The sequence below is a fragment of the Macrobrachium rosenbergii genome, chromosome 31 (genome assembly GCF_040412425.1).
Source record: "Macrobrachium rosenbergii isolate ZJJX-2024 chromosome 31, ASM4041242v1, whole genome shotgun sequence".
In the NCBI taxonomy this organism is placed as follows: domain Eukaryota; kingdom Metazoa; phylum Arthropoda; class Malacostraca; order Decapoda; family Palaemonidae; genus Macrobrachium; species Macrobrachium rosenbergii.
In genome coordinates this window covers 22,681,024-22,704,027 of record NC_089771.1, presented here as the reverse complement: position 1 = coordinate 22,704,027, position 23,004 = coordinate 22,681,024, and the positions used below count along the sequence as shown (strand labels likewise).

At 31.1% G+C, this 23,004-nt stretch overlaps 1 protein-coding gene across 2 annotated transcripts; it reads left to right on the top strand.

Annotated features, from left to right (window-relative positions):
- The first annotated feature begins 4,625 nt into the window (after window positions 1-4,625).
- Window positions 4,626-20,146, top strand: LOC136855250 (probable glutamate receptor). Of its 2 annotated transcripts, none has more exons than XM_067132149.1 (15): window positions 4,626-4,797; window positions 8,968-9,010; window positions 10,206-10,305; window positions 11,049-11,143; window positions 11,574-11,746; window positions 12,378-12,568; window positions 13,126-13,368; window positions 14,390-14,517; window positions 15,505-15,626; window positions 16,033-16,258; window positions 16,940-17,085; window positions 17,432-17,515; window positions 18,193-18,359; window positions 18,864-18,990; window positions 19,557-20,146. In XM_067132149.1, the coding sequence occupies exons 2-15, from the start codon at window positions 8,989-8,991 to the stop codon at window positions 19,656-19,658; spliced, it is 1,926 nt and encodes a 641-aa protein (XP_066988250.1). In that variant the 5' UTR covers window positions 4,626-4,797; window positions 8,968-8,988; the 3' UTR covers window positions 19,659-20,146. The 2 variants fall into 2 exon arrangements, with proteins under 2 accessions (XP_066988250.1, XP_066988249.1); XM_067132148.1 differs by having other exon boundaries at window positions 4,635-4,797; window positions 17,432-17,530.
- Window positions 20,147-23,004: the final 2,858 nt, after the last annotated feature.

Genomic DNA, 23,004 nt, shown 5'->3' with positions numbered 1-23,004 from the left:
TGCTTCCCTTGGGAGGAAGAAGTTCTACGAGGGCAAGGAAAAGTTCTTCCCCCAGGGGTATGGCGTGCCGGTGCCCCAGGGGGCTCCTTATAATGAGCAGTTCAGTTACTGGTGGGTTTTTCCTCATAGTTTTTTTTTTCTTCTTCTTAATAATCTTCGTGCACTTATAAATTGAAACAAATAATTTCCTATTTCCAGAGACGGATTGAGAGGTTTTTCCCGTATTTCAGTATCTATCATAGCTATATGACTGCTATTTAATGTGTCAAGGTTTTTCTATATCATAATTTTTAAAAAATAATCCTCATGCAATTATAAATTTAAACTGAGAATTTCCCCTTTTCAGAAATGGGCTGAGAAGATAAAGACTGAAGCAATATTTATCATTTCTGTTTCATTACTGCTTATTGCAATTTTTTTATAATTTTCACCTTTTTCTTACGTGTCAAGAATAGTTTCACATTTAACTGAAACATCCTTTTCCTTGTTGCTGTATCATAAAGAATATTATTAAGAGTTCAAAAATCTTTAATGTAGAAAATGTATATTGAAATACGAACAGAAGTGTTATATTAGTTATTAATATTTTTGGAATCAAAAAGAACTCCTCGCGCCTTCAGAAATCAACAGCTATTTACTGTTTGTATTCATGCGTTGAGAAATAAATATCTATTTATTTCTGTATTTCTGTTTATGCCTTCAGAAATCAATTGCTATTTATTCTTGTAGGTCTGTTCAAGCCTTAAGAAATCAAGAGCTATTTATTTTCTTATTTCTGCTGACGCCTTAAGAAGTAGTTACCTATTTATTTCTGTATTTTTGTTCATGCCTTAAGAAATCATTAGTTATTTATTTTTGCATTTCTGTTCATACCTTAAGAATTCAATACCTATTTATTTTTATATTTCTGCTCGTGCCTTAAGAATTCAAACCTATTTATTTTTATATTTCTGTTTATGCCTTCAGAAATCAGCAGCTATTTATTTTTGTATTTCTGTTCATGCCTTAAGAAATCAACAGCTATTTATTTATGTATTTATGTTCACACCTTAAGAAATCAATAGCTATTTAATTTTTCCATTTCTGCTCCTGCCTTAAGAATTCAAATCTATTTATTTTGATATTTCTGTTCATGCCTTCAGAAATCAGTAGCTATTTATTTCTGTACTTGAGTTCATACCTTAAGAAATCAACAGCTGTTCATTTGTATATTTCTGCTCATGCCTTAAGAATTAAATACCTATTTATTTCTATATTTCTGTCCATGCCTTAAGAGTTCAGTACCTGTTTATTTTTATATTTCTTTCTTTACGTGAACCGTAATTCTCACTTCAACATTAGGTTACGTAAAATGAACGAGGGAGGCTTGATTGACAGGTGGGTCCAGATAGAAAACGAAAGGGTGGCAGTTGACGCCCCAGCTGACGAAGGATCGACTAGGATGGTCATCACCTTGACGCATCTACAGGTAACTCTCCTTCAGGAGATGATGTTTAGTTATGTTTGCACCTAGATCCTGGTCATTCTTACTTAGGTATTTATTTGGATTGTTTATATATATATATATATATATATATATATATATATATATATATATATATATATATATATATATATATATATATATATATATATATATTTTTTATACCACATATCAAAGTTACGCCTTTTTTTAGTAGTGAGTCAAGCTTAAAAACCAGTTTATTATTATTATTATTATTATTATTATTATTATTATTATTATTATTATTATTATTATTATTAAAGTTTAGCTTTTTTAGTAATGAGTTAAGCTTAAAAACCAGCTCTATTATTATTATTATTATTATTATTATTATTATTATTATTATTATTATTATTATTATTATTATTATTATTATTATTATTATTATTATTATTATTATTATTATTATTATTATTATTATTATCTTAGCTTTTTTTAATAGTGAGGTAAAACTTAAAACCAGGTTTATTATTATTATTATTATTATTATTATTATTATTATTATTATTATTATTATTATATTAAAGTTTAGTTTTTCAGTAATGATGTAAACTTAAAACCAGTCAGTTTTACTGTATTATTATTATTATTATTATTATTATTATTATTATTATTATTATTATTATTATTATTATTATTATTATTAGTCAGAACATGAACCCATTTCATATGGACAAATCCCACGGGAGCCTGACTTGCAATTCAAGCTTCCAAAGAATATGGTGTCCATTTGAAAAAAGTAACAGATGGTAATAGGAAATATATCCTCTCGTGTTGTCAATATAGCAAAAATATTTTGGAATTAATAAGGAAATTCTGGCTATGAAAAATAGTGTAAATATTTGCTATGAGAATATTTCGGCGTCTTAAATTTCCACTTGGGCATCAACCTAGTAGATGATGCCAGGTACCACGAAATCATATCAGATAAATAATATGTTATCTAACTGGGAAGAAGAGTGCGTGTGATGTAGAAAGCGAGGCTGGTGTTAAGTTGAAAGAAATGTTATTATTATTCAGAAATTGAAGACATACGTATGGATTAAGCCTCCATAGGGTTGAACAAGGTCAAGGTCTAGAGTATTCTCTAGACTTTGGGGTTGAATACCCCATACCAACCGAAATATTGCTATGAATTCCAGCTCCGTTTATCACAAATATAGTTTTTAGTTTTCTGTAAAAGAAAACTATTGTGCCGGCTTTGTCTGTCCTCCTCACTTTATTCTGTCCGCACTTTTTTCCTGTCCGCACTTTTTTCTGTCCGCCCTCAGATCTTAAAAACTACTGAGGCCTAGAGGGTTGCAAATTGGTATGTTGATCATCCACCCTCCAATCGTCAAGCATACCAAATTGCACCCCTCTAGCCTCAGTAGTTTTTATTTTATTTAAGGTTAAAGTAAGCCACAATCGTGCTTCCGGCAACTATATAGGATAGGCCACCACCTGGCCGTTGTTAAAGTTTCATGGGCCGCGACTCATACAGCATTATACCGAGACCACCCAAAGATAGATCTATATACGGTGGCCTGGTTATACGCTGTAGCGGCAGTATAGAAAACTCGATTGCGCCAAAGAAACTTCGGAGCATTTTTTACTTGTTTATTTATATTGCAATTTACGAATGCATAACTTTGCCAGATGTCATTAGCTGTGTTGGTTTGCTACAATTCAGAAATTCATGAATCAAAACATATGAGATATCTCAGTTTGTTGAAATATCTTTGAAAATCAGTCTATAACGTTTTTCTGAGAAGATTTTTTTTTTTTTTTCCTCGTAAAATGTTTGAATGCTACTTTGAAACCCACTTTTTCACAGAAATGACAGTGCCTTCAAAAACAATGATTATTTATCGTTTGTAAATGAAATTATTAAAAAGCTTTTAGTTCGGAAACTTTCAACGCATTCAGAACATCTTTGCTATTCCTCGAGTCTCTAAAGTAAATTTGACGTTTGTGAACGTTATCAACAATTATACATAATTTTTTTATATACTTCTATCAAGCTACTTAATACTCTTGTGCATTCCATTTTAAAGAAGTCACATAATTCAATGTCCTTCTTTTCAGGCCGCCTTCTTTGTCATCATCTTTGGCTATTCAACGGGAGCCCTGGTTATGCTGATCGAAATTAATTTGTCAAAATTAAAATTATGTCAAGATGTCTAATAAATGGAGAAAGCTCGAATGAATGGAAAAAAACTTTTTTGAAGAAATTTGTCTGAAAATATATATATAATAACGTTTAGTGTCTCTTTAAAAAAATTCATTATTATTCTAAATTACAAAGAATTTAGTTAATATACGTTTCTGGGATTTTTTCCAGTTATTATTTTTTCTTGAGGCACTAAATAATTTCATTTACTTTTTGAGTCTACGGTTTTGTTATATTGATCATTACTCATAATTTATATAATGTGATAGTACTGTACTAAAATGTTAAAATGTTTATATATCTTGTGTTAAATACAAGAATTGTCTGTGTAAACTTGAATAAATATTGAAAACTCTCAGGTTTTATCATATTGAATCGTTCTCTCAATTTTTTTTTAGTACAATCCAGACATGCAATACAAAATAATATATACATAGTCCAAGCATTCGGTAAATGGTGTATGATACTGATACCTTAAACACTAATGTTACATTGTTTATCTATTAAGCTTTCATTTTCCTAATGGAATTTCGATGAGTGGATTCCTTGAAGCTTTGAATACAAATCTGTTTATATATATATATATATATATATATATATATATATATATATATATATATATATATATATATATATATATATATATATATATATATATATATATATATATATATATAACTTTGTTCTATATATTTTTCGAACAGAGTTACTTTCCTTTCATGTGATTTATGAAGACATTTTTATTATTTCTTTTTACCCCTAATTCATTACCATTTTTTGTCAATTATTAAAACTGTAAAAGAAAATACGTGGATCTTAATTTTAGGAGATAAAATAGAACAGGCGAATACGAAACTACTTTGAGCCTTAGAGCGCTCGTCAGTAAGAGTGAAACTTCCTTGTGCCGAATCCTTGTTTTTAGGAAGAGGAAATCAGGTAGGTATAAGAGAGGACTCTACAGAGAGAGAAATACTAAACGGACCTAAATGAAAACATTCGCTATAGTTCTGAAAAAAATATGTATAGTTTGAACTACACTTAAGTGATTTCAGTCGGTTAGTGGAAGTGAGATCGAAAATTAGTGTTGTGCAAATGTTCACTTAACTTCACTTGCCCAAGTTGAGAGGAGGACATTTTTAAGGTAAGAAAAAAAAAAGTGTTGATTTTCAAGTCTAAATATACTTAAAATTTAAGTGACTTTTGTCAGTGAATGAATGATTGTTAAGTAGATTCGGTTGTTAAGTAGCGAGGGAAGGAAAAATATAAGGTTTAAATTAACTAAGAATTCCAGTTGCTTAAGCTTTGCTTACCAAGGTAATTAAGTAAATTAAGAATTAATTAGATTACAATGATGGTGATGCTTATTATGATTATGATGATGAATAGCGTGGTTCGTTTATTGACTACAATGAGTGCGTGTGTGCGCGCGTGCGCACAAACATAATTATACGATAGGGAATTAGTTATACCCGGCTTAACGAAATTATCTTTTTTATTATGTTTTTTGCTTATTCTTATGAATATGATTATTTTTATCAAGTGTGTAATAAAGCAGAAATATCTTTTGTGATAATTTTTTATCTCTTATATTATACCTATTTACTCTTGATATACTTAGGCCTGCTGCTTTTAAGAATATTTTATATATTTGCTGCTTTTTAGAATGCTTTGATATACGTGCTTCTTTTAAGAATATTTTGATATACCTGCTGCTTTCAAGAATATTTTTATATACATACTGCTTTTAAGAATATTTCGACATACTTACTGCTTGTAAGAATATTTTGATATAATTACTGCTTTTAAGAGTATTTTGATATGTTACTGATTTTAAAAACATTTTTAAGTAATTACTACTTTTAAGAATATTTTCATATACGTTATGCTTTTAAGAATATTTTGATGTACTTACTGATTTTAAGAATATTTTATATACTTATTGCTTTGAAGAATATACTGATATACTTACTACTTTTAAGCATATTTCGATATACGCTTTTGAGAATATTTCGATATACTTACTGCATGTAAGAATATTTTGACATACTTACTGATTTTAAGAATATTTCTATATATACTTTTTAGGAACATTTGATATAATTACTGCTTTAAAGAATATTTTGAATACTTTATGCTTTTAAGAATATTCTGACATTACTTTATGCTTTTAAGAATATTTCTATATACTTACTGCTTTTAAGAATATCATAGATGTGTTTTATTCATCCGTAACAAAAGGAGAAGAAGACTTATCTACATTTCATGCGGAGGTAACTAATAACCTAGATTTTTTTTTAAAGCTCACTTTCTCATAGATCCCTTAAAAACGCAAATTTTGCCTCAAAAAAAAAGCAATTGATTAGATTCCCTGCGCACCTTGAAAAAGTAAACCGTTGACCAACCTCTGCTGGACTTTGAAGAATGCAAAAGACAAAGTCGCAGCCTCTCTCATAAATTCCGAAGTACTTCTGTCGAAGTTGTCAGTTCTTGAGTTTTCTTTGACTGTTGCCGTCTCTTCCCGCCAACGCCACCTATCGGCGGCCGTCAGTCATTGGCTGATGCGCCGTGAAAGATTCACACTTCGTCAACAAAGTTCCGAAAAATCGCGGCCGTCTTCTTGAATTATTGAAAGCTTGAAGATTCTTTTCTTCTGGGATGGTCTGTGTATGTTTCGTGTGTGTATGTGTATGTGTAAGTAGTCAGTGTATAAGAATGTATAACTACTGTTTTTAGTAAGTCTTAAGTAGCCTAAATTCTTATTAATTAGTAGATAAATGGTATTTTATATTTGTTTAGATGTATAACCATTTTCCCTAAACAGAACTCATTGCCACTGTCCATTGTTATAAGAGTATTCAAAGAATGTATGGATGTGCCTAGTGTTATAAGAGTACTGTAGCCAATGTATAAGAATGTATGAGTATTTTTATACACGCCCAGGTAGCCTAAATTCTTATTCATCAGTAAACGAAATGGAATGCGTATTTGTTCAGATACAGATCCATTTTCTCTAAACAGAGACCATTGTAACTGCCTTGTGTCACAGAGTATAATTATCTTCGATTTCTTGTCCGTGTTTATTTATTAGTGGTCAGCGTGTGAGTATTTTTTTAGAACAATTCGGTCACGGTGTAAATTCTTATTTATCATTATACAAAATGGGTTCTATAATATTTCTATATTAGTACCGTCCTGTAACACAGAATAATAATGATCTTCGCCTCTTTGCCTGCAAATCCATCGACATTGATATACAAAATATAGAAATTAATCTAGAAAATATTGTCATTACTGATTAAGCAGGTCTAAACTGATTATCTTTCAATAACAAACAACCACTAGGGTAACTGACAATTAATGAACTTATACGTAGGCACTAATAAGCTTATGTAATGTTATCTGGTACCAGAAATTGGAGGTATGAAATGTATAAAATCTCAAAATAAGTTGTCATATTAAACTGCATTTTACTAAGGAATTGGATCAAGATGCTATAATGTATGCATGTATGCATGTATGTATGTATATATATATATATATATATATATATATATATATATATATATATATATATATATAGATAGATAATATATATATATATATATATATATATATATATATATATATATATATATATATATATATATATATATATAACATTTCAGGAATAGTTTTTTTTATTCCAGATGTAAATATTTTACAAATTCACACCAGAGTTAATAACTACAATGAGATTTTTGTAAATGGTAGATGTAGAGTCAAAATCTCAGTGAATCGAATTACCAAAATTATGGAACTAAAAGGAATAACATCAAAGATCAATGAGTAGTGAAAATAAAAAAAAAATCTTTAAAATTATATAAAAATAAATAAATAACTCAGGTATAAAATGGCTTACCAAGAGTCTAATCATAGGAAATAATTCGTTTTGGTAACTGCTTGCACTACAGAAGAAGCTGCAAAGCTGCAAAACTATATAATAACTCAACTATAAAATAGCTTTCCATGAATCTAATCATATAGATAAAAATCCATATTGGCAACTGCTTGCACTACAGAAGCTGCAAAACTATATAAATAAATCAAGTATAAAATAGCTTGCCATGAATCTAATCATATAAATAATAATTAATATTGGCAACTGCTTTCACTACAGAAGGAGCTACAAACTATATAAATATATAAATAAATCAAGTACAAAATAGCTTGCCAGAAATCTAATCATATAGATAATAATCTATATTGGCAACTGCTTGCACTACAGAAGAAGCTGCAAAACTATAGGTCCTCCCACAAGAGAGGACAAGAAACGACTGATTAATAATTCACGAACAAGGGAATAAAAACAAAGTGGGTAAGCCCTCTGGCGTCCATTCGCTCCCGAGCGCTGGCTCGCCACAGTGACTTGTAAACAAATCGTGACGTCACAGATACCTTACAAGTTCTGCTTCGAAATCAAGTGCTTGAAGAATCTGGTTGATCCCTTGCTTTGTTCTAGTCCAGTGCTAGATTTTGTTTGTGAGTCTTTGTAAGTTTGTTCATTTTCTTGTTTATTTTTCTTTATATATTGTATTTATTGTTCTGAACGACTTGGTTATGGCTTAAAACTTGTGTTATTAGGAATTTTTACATATTTTCTTTCGTATCTAATTCCATTATAGAGTGTTTTGGTTTCAATGGAACTGATATCATTTACTGCTTACAGTAATTTTTTTCAGTGAAGTAAGTAGAACCACAAATCATTTCTGCAAATTTCTGACTGAAAATAAGAATGTTGCTAAAAAAAATAGTTTACGCGTGAATTATTATTTTCTTGTTCTACGAATCATCTCTGCAAATTTCTGAACGGAAGTAAGAATGATGCTGAAGTCAGTTATCAGGAATATTTTCTTTTGAAAAAATGCAGTTTACTTGGAAACTTTTTTTTTTTCTCTCCAGAAAAATCCTTCAAAGCCAGTTAATTGAACAATGTACTATATATTACTATATATATTACTATTCAGTTTTGCTCTCAACACATTTCCGCAATTTGAAAAACTAGAGACAAAAATTTCATATATGCTTTTACAGTAGAATGATGGAACAATTATCCATTGGATCTAGAATTATCATTAACAACCCTTTTTAAAAAAATTTAATTAATAAAGCTTTGACGGATAGTAGATTCAGCGAGATATGCTCATGGTAAAATTATTATTATGACATAAATTGATGGCTATTAAGTTTTCAGTACAAAGTATGTTTAATTAAAAACAAATTCCATGGTTTTTATGTCATGTATATAAAAATTAACTAAATTATTTCTCCTTAGCTTCCATCAGGAAAAACGGCTATGATCGCCAATCACATTTTGGGTAAGTAAGCAATTGCCATCTTACTGCAATATGGTAACACGATAAAGATATAATGTGAATCATTTATCAACGAAATCTTGCTGATAACGCGATTACCCATCAGAGAGAGACAGAGAGAGGCTAAAACATTTGATGCATTTTAGCCTATAATTCATAAATTCATATGCATAAAAAAAAATGTAATCATACTTTTCCCAAGGATATCGTTACTGAAATAATTTGTTACATTTCCTTAAATATCCATAATGGCAGTGTTCTATATATATATATATATATATATATATATATATATATATATATATATATATATATATATATATATATATATATATATATATATATATATATAAGTTATGCTTATATATACATACATATAAACACAGTACGAGGGTAGTAGTGTTAATGAGTTTCCAAACTCCACCTCCGTGACACCTGTCAGGTGTGGATCTGAGGTGGCGTATGGTTTGTTTATCAGCATTGTCCCCAGAGAGTATATTGTGATTTTAGCCAAATGAGTTTTAAAGGCCACTCCTACCTCGACACCGGCCTGAGTGGGAGATATGTGGTCTCTAACGGTTGTGTATGTTCGTCAGTACTGTTCTTGTAGTATATATATTTGTGACTCATACTCTGTATCAGTCCTCGTCAGTGGCTTGAAATAAAGTCGAAACCGGTCAGGACCTACACCCTGTTTCTTATATTTCACCTGTAATGTGTGATAAAATGAATCACGTACAAAAGTGATAATAATCAACATACATATAAACATATATATATAACATATTTATATATATATATATATATACATATATACACACACACACACACATATATATATATATATATATATATATATATATATATATATATATATATACATATATGTAAATATATGTGTGTATGTATATATATATATATATATATATATATATATATATATATATATATATATATATATAAATATATATATATATATATATATATATATATATATATATATATATATACATATATATATATATATATATATATATATATATATATATATATATATATAAACAGATGGATTAGATTAACTTTATTCTTACTGATCATTTTCCTTGCACAGTTTTTAACTCAACTTAGATTACATGATATATCAGAAATAAAAAAAAATCCTGTCTATTAATATTTTCTTTATTTTTCTCTCACTCAGGCCTCATCCTACTCATCCTGTCCTTTCGACTGGTCGGTTGCAGTAGAATCAAAATAATGAATCTTCCTGACGAAAGGACCCATTTGAGCACCAATGGAAGGTATTCTTTTGGCTCTATCCTTTTATGAAACCAGAATTTTATATATATATACATATATATATATATATATATATATATATATATATATATATATATATATATATATATATATGCATGTATATATATGTGTGTGTGTATTTATATATATTTATATTTATGTATATATATATATACATATATATTATATATTTATATATTTATATATGTATATATATATATATATATATATATATATATATATATATATATATATATATAAATGCTCAAACTAGAATGGTAAAGGGATTTAAAACTTCGAGGCTTAAAATTTAAAATTTTGGAATTTTAACATTTTAAATTGTAGGTGTCTAACATCAAAGGTAAGAGGATGTAAAAACTGGAGATTTAAAACTTAAAATTCAGAATTTAACATTTCAAAATTTACAGATTTAAAACATTGAAATTCAAAGCTTTAAAAACTTGAAAAATTAGGAGGATTTTAAAATTTGGCACTAGATTCAAAAATCTTAAATTAAAACTCTAATATCAAAGAATCTAAACATCTAACATTTTAGAATTTAAAAATTTAGAAGGAAAAAAATTCAGACATTGAATCTTTGAAATATAAAATTTCAAAATTTATATTTCTAAAATTGAAAAATAGGAAAGGGGTTGAAAAATTTGGTACTGAAAAAAAAATTGTCCAAACGATATGAGTAAATGTTGAAATACATAAATTACGTATCTTACTTTTGGTATTTCAGTTCTATAACAACCGGTGACGTCATAGCAGTCTTAAAGGAACTTGGAAGGAAATCCCGTCTCCACTTAGAGATTCTATATGATCTAGAGTATGAAGGTAGGTTTAGAAAGCTTCTTATCAAATCTCAGTAATTCTTCTCTGATATTTGATATCAATATGCGTTAAAAAATAATATTATCCACTCAAGGAAATTGAAGCTATTATTAAAAAGATATAAGTAATTCATTGAGGAATGATTTTGTATAACTGCTCGGCATTTGAAAAAGAAAACAGTTTTTAAAATAACTTGTGGCATTCTTTCGTAGAATGTAATTTAAATTATTAGAAAGAGTCATATTACATTTTTTAAAATAACTTGTGGCAATCTTCGGTAAAATGTAATTTACATTATTAGAAAGAGTCATAATACATTTTTAAAAATAACTTGTGGCATTCTTTGGTAGAATGTAATCTAAATTGTTAGAAAGGGTCATATTTCGGTCAAGTTGTAATTATTACGTTTTTTCTCCTACAAAACTAACGACAGAAGCTACGGGGTATTTGTCTATGGAGCTCTCCAATGAAACTTCCGGTCTGACGGTATTTCACTACGACGGATCTGTGGACACACTGAGACAAGTGTTCGAATTTGGCAAAACAGTGAGGACCCACCTTTTAGTCTTGTGTTCCGCAGCCAACATCGTGGAGATGTTCAGGACGGTAAGAAACATCGTGAACATCTCTTTTAGTCAGGTTTCTGAAGCATCAGTTATTTTGTGTTTATCTTGGTTAAATTCACGAAATTCTGAACGGGTGATGTATGAAGTTGATGATAGGAATGTATATGTGTATGTATATATATGTATATGTATATATGTGTGTATACATATATACATACATATGTATGTATACATATATACATATATACACACATATATATGTCTGTATATATATATATATAGATATATATAATATATATATATATATATATATATATATATGTATGTACTGTATATGCATATGTATATATATATATAAAATCTGACAAGTACTTTCAAAATGAAACTGGCATGATATAAGATACAATCAACCCTACTTGTAATCAAATATGCATCAAAAACTATATGCTATTATCGATTACAAAATGAATGTAGAAAATTCATTCATTAACATTTATCAACAATTTTGAAAACCAACATTTTGATCAAATCACTGATGCATAACTCTTATTGCAAACCACTTACCAAACTTATACTCTCCATAAAACTTATATAAACTCTCCATACATTTCTCTATGCATCCTTCATTCTTTGATAATATGTATCCTTCCTATATATCCTTCCCTACACAGATCCGCGCCAAAAGACTGGACAGTCACTTCCCAGAATGGATCCTGTTCACGGAAGAATCGGAAAAGGATGAGATAACCCCCGCCATTGAGAAATTCGTCCACGAAGGAACCCACGTCACTCTTCTGACGAAGGGGAGAACGGGCGTCTTTCTCATTTCCTCCGTCCACGTAGATGAGTCGGGAAAGATGAGGTTGGTTGGTTAAGAAATATACATTTATTAAATTTTGGGGAGTGTTTTGTAGTTTCTATTTTTTTTTTTTTTTTTTTTGTCATGGGAAGTGCCTAGTTGGTTTTTTTTTTTATCTAGGTTGGAAAAGTGGTTAGAAAGGTTGAAGAATTTTATATACATGCATACATAGATATAAATATATAATTATATAGATAGATAGATATAGATAATGATAGATATATATATATATATATATATATATATATATATATATATATATATATATATATATATATATATATATATATATATATGTAATATATATATATATATATATATATGTATGTGTACAGTATATGTATATATGTGTGTGTGTATAAAAGAGTTATTATAGTGAAAATATGGTCAAAGTATTTTGGGATGGTCCGTACATGTGGAAAGAATGTTGTGAATGATATAGTAAGAATTACTAACAAAACCAATCTAACACTTACCAACAGAATGAGTCGAGTAACTCTCCTCCCAGCCGCCAGGTGTCTCTCCCTCACCAAGACTGAACTGATTCCTCTTAACCCCAGGTTTTTCGTCAAGGGACAATGGAGCCAAGCAGGCAAACACAAGGGACGCCCCTTGCCTCTGCTGATGTCGTCAGACGATCAGCAGCTCTACTGGGACATGAGGGGCAGACTCCTGACGGTGGCTGCTGTCGACGAAATCCCGTACTTCAAGTTCGGTGGGAAATATCCCGACGGCAGTCTCATGCCCACGATTGGCACGGATGTTGCTATACTCAGAGCGCTGAGCCATGCTCTTAATTTTACGTAGGTGGTGTGCTTTCTTTACATATTTACATAAGAATCATCAAATGTTGTTGTTATCATTCTGCGTAGCTTTTTGTATGTAGTGGTGTTATAGTTTTATATATATATATATACATATATATGAAGTTTTTATCACATCACCGTGATTCATATACAAGAATTAAGCTACAAACGTCCTTTAATATCCATTTCGCTCTACCTCGGAATAATATATTTTCATATATGTTACCGAAGGGAATTTTTAGTTGATAATAAGTACGTGTCCCGTGGGCTCGAACCAACGAAGGATTAGAACTCAGGACTACAGGGACGCATTAACCCTTGGCCGCGCGGGTTAATGCGTCCCTGTAGTCCTGAGTTCCCCGTCCTTCGTTGGTTCAGCCCACGGGACGGCGTACTTATTATCAACTAAAATTCCCCTTCGGTAACATATATGAAAATATATTATTTCCGAGGTAGAGCGAATTGATATTAAAGGACGTTTGTAGCTTAATTTATACATATATATATATATATATATATATATATATATATATATATATATATATATATATATATATATATATATATATATGTGTGTGTGTGTGTGTGTGTGTGTGTGTGTGTGTGTATGTGTGTGTGTTTGTATTTGACCTAATATTTATCAACTGTCGTAGTTACAATATACTTAACAATTCAGCCCTCATTGCTTAAACTTGTATCACGTGAAAGGGAACTTCTAATTATAATAAGCTAAGTCTAACGGTTAAGAAAAATATACATATTTGGTTTTATATATATATATATATATATATATGTGTGTGTGTGTGTGTGTGTGTGTGTGTGTGTGTGTGAGAAGCGTTAAAATGCTATAAAGACCAAAAATCTTGCAAAAGAGTGTGAAACTCGGCAAAGAATCCTCAGCACAACTGTGTATGTGTATTTGTGTGCGTGTGTGTGTGCTTATGTGTGTATTTGTATGTATTTGTGTGTGTGTGTGTCAGACTTTTATTTTCTTATAAGTTTCATCTTGCGATTCCAGCTTCCGCGTGGTGACCCCGGCAGACGGCGCATGGGGATACCCTCAGCCTGACGGGACAGTGACCGGGATGATTGGAATGATAGCCAGACGGGAGGCCCACTTTGCCATAAGTGGTATCGCAGTCAATGGTAATGCTAATTTTATTGACTTTATAACCACACATACACACGCACAAGAAGTTACCCAGGCTCGATCCCCTGTTCAAAAACTGGAAGATGGGTACACTCCATCAAATATCCTTAGTCCAGATATCTAGGTACTCGATGGGTACACTCCATACTCCAAATATCTAATTACTCGATTGGTGGGCATTACATAGACGATCCTGGATTGGGTAGTCCACCAGGCTCGATCCCTGGGCAAAGACAGGCTAGTGGGCATACTCTACCACAGTCCAAACATCTAGGTATTCGATAGGAAGCGTTTGATAGACGATCCAAAGTTGGGTAGTTCTTAAAACAAGTGTCTGTTTGGCGTGTGTCGTAAGATGAAGTCTTGGATAAAGCCTTATGATCAGTAAATTCTAGATTTTCTAGTTGACAGGAAAAATAGAAGATTCATTCCGTGTGATGATCTTTAGCTTGTGCCAAGTCGTGCTAGCAAAGGATTGCTTCATTTTACTAGAAGAAAAGATATCTACTAGTTATGTAGTTTCCTCTTGGCAAAAAAATCAATTGATATCTTCCATTTTGAGTTACCCGTCAGGATTGGATAATTAAACAGCAATAACTATTCAAAGGTCATTCTAATAGTTCACTAAATGTCGCTGAATAATTAAGACCTATATTAACACAGCCTGAGCCTGAGTGAGGGAAATTCTTACATGAGCTCTGAGTAGTACTGAACAACCATTAATAAATATTTTCGAACTGTTCATTATATGCATGCTGCTATATTTAAAGAATAATCATTATCGTTTGAATAATCGTGAATATATTTATGTATTCTCATTATCATCCTTACGATATTTATAAGTAATTATTCATATTACCGTTTCGAAAATATTTGTAGTCCAGAATATTAGAATATGAGTGAAGTATTTCGAAAACATCATAAAAAACAAATTTGAAAAGTGTCTATGGAAATGCCTCTAGTTTCTTATCATATATTTTCAGGAATTCGAGAGACAGTGATTGACTACGCATATCCTTATACCCACGGCAATATGGCCATCTACTCTAATGCCCCAAAGAAGAAGAGCATGGTGTTGGCCGTCCTTTCACCTTTTACTTGGCAGGTAAAGGTTTTTTAGTGCCGTATTTTAAGAAATAAAGTTTTGAAAGTGTCAGTAATATGTGCAAATGGTGCCCAGTATATATCCTTCATTGCCTTACATTTGTAAATTTTGTACAGCTTGAGTTTTACAGAATGGTGGCATTTGCTACAGAGAACTAAGGAGTAAGGTGTATTTTTTCTTTGTTTCTACAAGATTAACACATCTACGTAGCTCTGAGAGGAAAGTACAAGATCCTAAGCACAAAACGATAGCTTTAACTTCATGCAATAACTGTCTTCAATAATTAGGCCCACTGAATATACATCAACATAAACATACATATGCATCTTCTAAAGAATCATCTGATTTCTTACGAAATCTCCAGCTCCTTCTAACATCACCTCATCCTCCTCCCCGGAACACACAGGTCTGGATGTACCTAGCAGCTACCGTCTTGTTCATAGGACCCATCATGAAAGTCCTTTCCCTGGCGTCGAAATCCTTCCAGGATAAGGAACCGACCCTAGACCTACTTGTCTATTCCTTCAACATGTTCAAGAACGTCGTGAACCAAGGAAATGACCTCTCAAGTAAGGAATGGTCCCAGAGGATTGTCTTGGTGTTTTGGTTCTACTTCTGCTTGATTACCTCAGGTAATATTCGAGATACGTTTCCAGGTGGATGAGGTGATAAGCTGGTAAATATGCTTGTTGAGGATTTTATAATTTACTGTTCCATAATTGTATTTAATCTTCATATACATAAGCTTTGAGTTACCATTTTATTTTCAGTGTAGACATCTTTTTCTTATCTTTATTTATTTTCAACTTCATCTGAAAACCCTTATGGACAGAGTCAACAGACTTTAGAAACCCAAGGGGGTTTCCAAAGGGAAATCAGACTGCAGAGAGAGAGAGAGAGAGAGAGAGAGAGAGAGAGAGAGAGAGAGAGAGAGAGAGAGAGAGAGAGAGAGGGTGGTTATAGGAAAAGCTGATAAATGAATAAATATGAAAAAATGGACAATTAAACCGATACTCCTGAAATTCAGGAGACGACAGTAGCAGAGAGCAGGAATGAATTTGCTCCTCGCTTAAACATTTGGAGATCAGAAGATTACGCAATTGAACTATAGGCAAACTACGAGTTATAGCCAACATAGAGCTCCTCCTAGCGAACTGAGTAGCGTAAAAACCTGATGCTAGGAAATAAGTTTGCAGCAGCAGCCTGCCGCAAACAACGCATCATTTTCTAGCATCTTCTCGTTATAAATCTATGCATGCGTATACAGTATGTCCAGTCACTTTCAAACCCCTTACTCGACAAATGTGTTTCAGCTCTGTACTCGGGAACACTCACGGCCGTCCTAGCTATCCCAGCCTATGAAAAACCCATCGATTACCTCACGGATCTCCGGAGGGCTAGGGCTGAAGGCTACACGATTTCTACTACCAGAGATTCGACGAATGAATATATTTTTAAGGTAAGGGATAACGTGACGTTTTCAACAGACACGAATTCATTTTAATGAAAACGTCACTCGACACTTTCCAACATCAAATGCATACCAAAATAACATTAATTCCATATGTTGACTTTTGCTACTTTTGTGAGTAAAAAAAAAAGGAGTTTTTTAAAGTAAAAGTTTCCAGTGTGTATTATCTTCATGGACAGTTTCCAGTCAAGATACAACTATTTAAAGCAATTATTAACTTGAATATAAGTGAAGGAAGCGGATGGCAAATTATTCCTAAATTATTGCCTCTCTTGGGGATGTCTTCACAATTTTCCATTTCCAATTTTTTCTTATTTTTATCTTTATTTCACAGGAAGCTACAGATGGAATCTACAAGGAAGTTTGGGGGCTGTTTGACCATAAAAATCGAGACAATAGCTTCGTAGTAAGCCCTGAAGTAGGTATTAGAAGGGTAAGCAATTTGTGTCTTATGTATGGTCTGTAGGTAATATCAATTCTTCCCAATTTTTCGGGCCATTGACACTGCCTATCTACAACCCCGTTTTTCACAATAACTTTTGGGTTGATCCAAACCGTATACTTTTTACCTCGCTTAAAATTTCAATCAACCATTCACTTTTCTCAAGCATTTGGGTTCCAAGTATCTGTATAGAATTTTGAGCTGCAATGTTTCCGGGAAAAAAATCAAATTAAAATTATCTCTCGTGATCAATATTTTTCGTTTCTCCCAGTCAAAATTATTAATATTTTTTTTTCACTCTCCATACTTTATTCAACACTAAATGTATAGTAGGTCTACTTATTCTGAATATTTTCATTCATATTTTGTATCATTATACGTCTAAGATCACCAAGAAATCATATGTATACCTCTACCTTGTTAAAAAGTCCATAAGATCCTAGCACTGAATTAGGAATACGATTACAGCGACCAATCAAACACCTGAATTTCCAAGTGATTATTTAATCCCTACCACTTCTCCTTTTTTAATGCAATAGTTAAGAAGTTCTTTAACCCATACACATAGGAATGACATCACATTGTTGTTTAGACTTACCTTAAGATTTAAATGGGACCAAATACTGACTCTGAAAATTTCTGTGTCAACCCAGATCTTGACAGAGAAGCTAGTTCACATCTGCCCCGTTATTGGAGGCAGCATATACACAGGGGAACTCGGGAGGAGCAAATTCCACCAGAGCAAAGAGGAATTCTTCCCCCAGGGTGATGGGATTCCCATGCCCCAAGGGGCGCCCTACAACGGACCCTTCAGCCACTGGTAGGTCTTCGTTGCCTGTTGCCTGTAATGAGTAAAGACTGAAGGATTCTTGAGTTTAAGTAATCATAGAATTTTCAGTTAAATTATTGTATTTCAGATTAATTGTGCTTTTGATATGTAATTTAAAGAATTCCAAGGGAGACTGAAAAATATAAAAGATTTTATAGGCAAAAAGATGTCAGCGAGACAAGTCGTATTTGATTATTTACTAAGCTACGATCCCTAATAAGTAGCATAAACAAATACTTAATCCTAATTAGGAGACAGATTTGTCTAATGTACGAAAAGTTGCCATATTCTGGTAACAATCATTAAGGAAACATAGATTTTCATATCGATTTCCTAAATTTCAGACAAGCGGAAAATTTTATTTTATTTTGTTTTATCAATGAAATTTTTCATACTAATTTCCTTAGTTTAAAACAAGTGGAAAATTTTATCATATCTCATTTTATTTACTGGAACTGGCTTAGATACAATTTTACCCTTTTGCATGAAACGCAGGTTGATCAAAATGAACGAAGGCGGTCTAATTAAGCGATGGCAAGAGATTGAGGACGAGAGAATAGCTGTGGAAACCGATTACGAAGGAGAGAGCAACAAGATCGTCATCACTCTCACACACCTGCAGGTAACCGGGACCTCTGTTAAGCCGCCTCTGACGAGAATCAGAAAACGCAGTCTCCCTGAGGATGGTGCGCAATTGGAACCCGAAAATTTCGGGCGAAGATTTAATGCATTACCACCCTAAAGCAATTCTCCTTGTGTTTTGTTAATTTACTTACGTTTTTATTAATGTTTTTTTTTTTTTGGGGGACGGGGGCGGGGGGGTCTTTCATAATAAGATCTTTTCTTTCTGTATTTCCTGTTACCTTCTGTTACTTCTTTCGAATGAAGACCGTATTCTCTAGAAACTTGAATTTCAAGTCAATGGCCCATTTGGGGTTGTTACATATGAATATGGGTCATCATCTGAGTAATAATAATAATAATAATAATAATAATAATAATAATAATAATAATAATAATAATAATAATAATTACTGTTATTACACTCGAACCTTCAAATCTTAAACTCTGTTCTGGGTCATTTAAGAGAGTGAAATACCCACCATCTAATTATTAATAATGCTTGTAAATACGTTAAATATTTTCAAGGCCAATTAATGCTTAATAACAAGCAAATTACTCTTCCAGGCTGCGTTTTTCATCATCACCATTGGCTACGTGACTGGAGCCATCGTAATGTTTTTGGAAATCAGCTTTTCGAGGTCAAGATTCTGTCAGCCTGATGAGTAAGTAGGGAAATGAACTGATATCATATTAATGCCTCCTAAAAGGAATCCTTCAAAATTCTATGTGGCAAGGCCAATATCTTCCATTTCGTTATTTAAAGGAAAAAAGAAAATAGATCATGAATTAAGAGGTCTGATATTGTAGAATTATGATAAAGTATACATTGCCGTTTACAAATTTTTCGTCAACATAAGACGGGGTCAATCTGAGATTTATTCGGAATTGAAAAATATCAGTTAAATCCTATCTGTAAATGACCATTTATTTATTTTTGATGCAACATATCAAAATTATATATATAGAAATCTATATACAGAAGATTTGTATACCTGTTTAGCACTGCGAGGTTAAAATGTTAATGTATATGAATTTCAAACAGATATTCCACAAGAGATTTCTAATATACTGTTTAAATAAGCAAGTTATTATGTTTCATGTTACATCTACTTTGTCAACAATAATATGAATAAAATCAATTCGAAGAGTTACAATTACTTTTCAAAAGCCTAAGAATATTTATGTGATTTATATCGTGTCAATAATAATGATAATAATAATAACACTTGTTCAGCATTGTGGAGATCATTTAATTTATACTATCTTAATTTTTCTTATTTTTTTATGTTACTTTGTATCATTTATCAAAGATTTAATGAATATTTATCTCGTAATTCTTACTCAGAGGTCCGTGGAAAACATTAACGTATTCCCTTTCTTTTAATAAAGAAAATATACGCAAAAATATCTGTCACTTACTGGTGCTAAGCAATAACTTCTAGAACCCTTGACGCCACAGTCAATTCTGCTGCTGATTTAAGTTGTCTGTTTATTGCGTAATTTTATAAAAGTGTCATCTTTGATACAAGTGTATGGGTACACTTATTATCAGGAAAAAAAAACTTTGGTTCAACATGTCAGCACTGCCGGACGTACGATGTTTCTGTATCTGACGCATTCCTTTGCCCTTTAAATCGGTTTAAAGGGACGACCCCAGCTGAGACACGCATCTATCCGGTTACATTTCACAAATACCGCTTGTAACTTCTAAAGTTTACTTAATAATTCAGTTTATTTATCTATTTTTAAGCCACGTACGACAATTTCATTCAATTGCTCTTCTTAGCTGCTGAAGCAAAGACTTCACTTGCTTCCTTTTGGTTGTGCTGTTTTATAGTGTAGGCTTAAGCTACGTTGATCACGCCTCGCACTTGCTAGAATCTGTGAAAATGTAATTATTCTTAGTGATAAAGTGAAAACAAAACTAAATTCTACAGCGCTTTAGCAAGGAAATATAATAAAGAAAAGGATGGATAAGTCCAATAGAGGTAAATGAATAGTCTCATTTGTACTTGGTGGTCTACCCTGACGGGGATATCAGAACCATATCATCGGCAATGAAGAGTTTATCCATTATTATTATTATTATTATTATTATTATTATTATTATTATTATTATTATTATTATTATTATTATTATTATTATTATATTGGAGACCATTTCGTTTATACATCTCAATTTTTCTTATTTTTTATGTTACTTTGCATAATTTATCAAAGATTTAATGAATATTTATCTCGTAATTCTTACTAAGAGGTCAGTGGAAAATCACTAACATATTCCCTTTCTTTTAATAAGGAAAATATACGCAAAAATATCGGTCACTTATTGGTGCTAAGCAAAAACTTCTGGAACCCTTGGCGTCACAGTCAACCCTGCTGCTGATTTAAGCTATGTCTGTTTGTTATCTATTGCATAATTTTATAAAAGTGTTGTCTTTGATACAAGAGTATGGGTACACTTATAATAATGATTTGTATCAATATTATAAGGTCATATTATCAGGAAAAAAGGCTTTAATTCAATATGTCAGCACTGCCAGACGCATTGCTTTGCCCTTTAAATCGGTTTAAAGGGACGACCCCAGCTGAGACACGCATCTATCCGATTACATTTCACAAATACGACTTATAACTACTACAATTTACTTAATGATTCAGTTTATTTATCTATTTTCAAGAAACATGCGACAATTTCATTCAGTCGCTGTTCTCAACTGCAGAAGCAAAGATTTCAGTTGTTTCTTATTGGTTGTGTTGTTTTATAGTGTAGGCCTAAACTACTTCGATCACGCCGTGTACTTGCTAGAATGTGGGAATATGTCATTGTTCTTAGTGATAAAGTTAATACAAAACTAAATTCTACAGCGCTGTAGCGAAGAAATATGATAAAAAAAGAGGATGATCTCTGCAGAACTGAATAGGACTACGTTTATTTAGTCTCTAGTCTCATTTGTGCTTGGTGGTACTACCCTGAAGGGAATATTAGGTTAGAATCATATCATCGATGTGGAAGAGTTTTATTATTATTATTATTATTATTATTATTATTATTATTATTATTATTATGCCTATGCAGGTATTATTATTATTATTTCAGTAGTGCTTTATTTACTCATATTATAATTATGCATTTTTGTACCGTAAATATTATCCTTTTTTATTAATATGATCCAGTTTATTAATACTATCTCTTTTATTAATTATTAACATTAGTCGACGAAAATTCTTGTTTAGCTCTTTACTTCAGTAGTTATTTTATTTACTCTTTATTAATTTATTTATGAATAACCATGATAAATTACCCAAAACTGAATATTTTTATTTTTTGTTTATTATTATTATTATTATTATTAATATGATTATTTTATTAATACTATTATTATTATTATTATTAATTATTATTATTAACATTATCGAATTCTAAGAAAATCTTGTTATTTTATTTGTTTACAAGAATTTATCGGCCGGCTGTAAATATATAGTTTGAAGACTACACGACTTAAGTACTATGAGATTATTTTCTAAAATTGCAACCAGTAAACACCCCTAGGAGTTTATACTGGTATTTTAGGGTTTATTAATTTATTTATGAATAACCTATGATAAATTGTGTCTTCAAAGGTCAAAACTGAATATTTATTTTTTTGTTTATTATTATTATTATTATTATTATTATTATTATTATTATTATTATTATTATTATTATTATTATTATTATTATTATTATTATTATTATAGATTATTCAGTAGATGAAACCTACACATATGGAACAAGCCACAAATGGGCACTGACTTGAAATTCAAGCTTCCAAAGAATAAGTGTTCACTAGGAAGACGTAAGAGGAGGTAAAGGGAATTACAGAAAGAAGAGATCCCACTTATTAAAAAAAAGAAATAATAAATTAATAAATAAATAGGTAAATAGATAAAAATGTATTAAAATGCAAGAAGAATAGAATTAGGGTAGTAATGTATTGCATTTTCGCTTGAACTTCTGGAGTTCCAACTG

Excerpts from the sequence above, each read along its gene's own strand:
- LOC136855250 (XM_067132148.1), top strand. The coding sequence starts at position 8,989 with ATGATCGCCAATCACATTTTGG. Across the intron at positions 13,369-14,389 it reads AGCCATGCTCTTAATTTTAC|CTTCCGCGTGGTGACCCCGG; the intron begins GTAGGTGGTGTG and ends TTGCGATTCCAG. Across the intron at positions 17,086-17,431 it reads CGAATGAATATATTTTTAAG|GAAGCTACAGATGGAATCTA; the intron begins GTAAGGGATAAC and ends TTTATTTCACAG.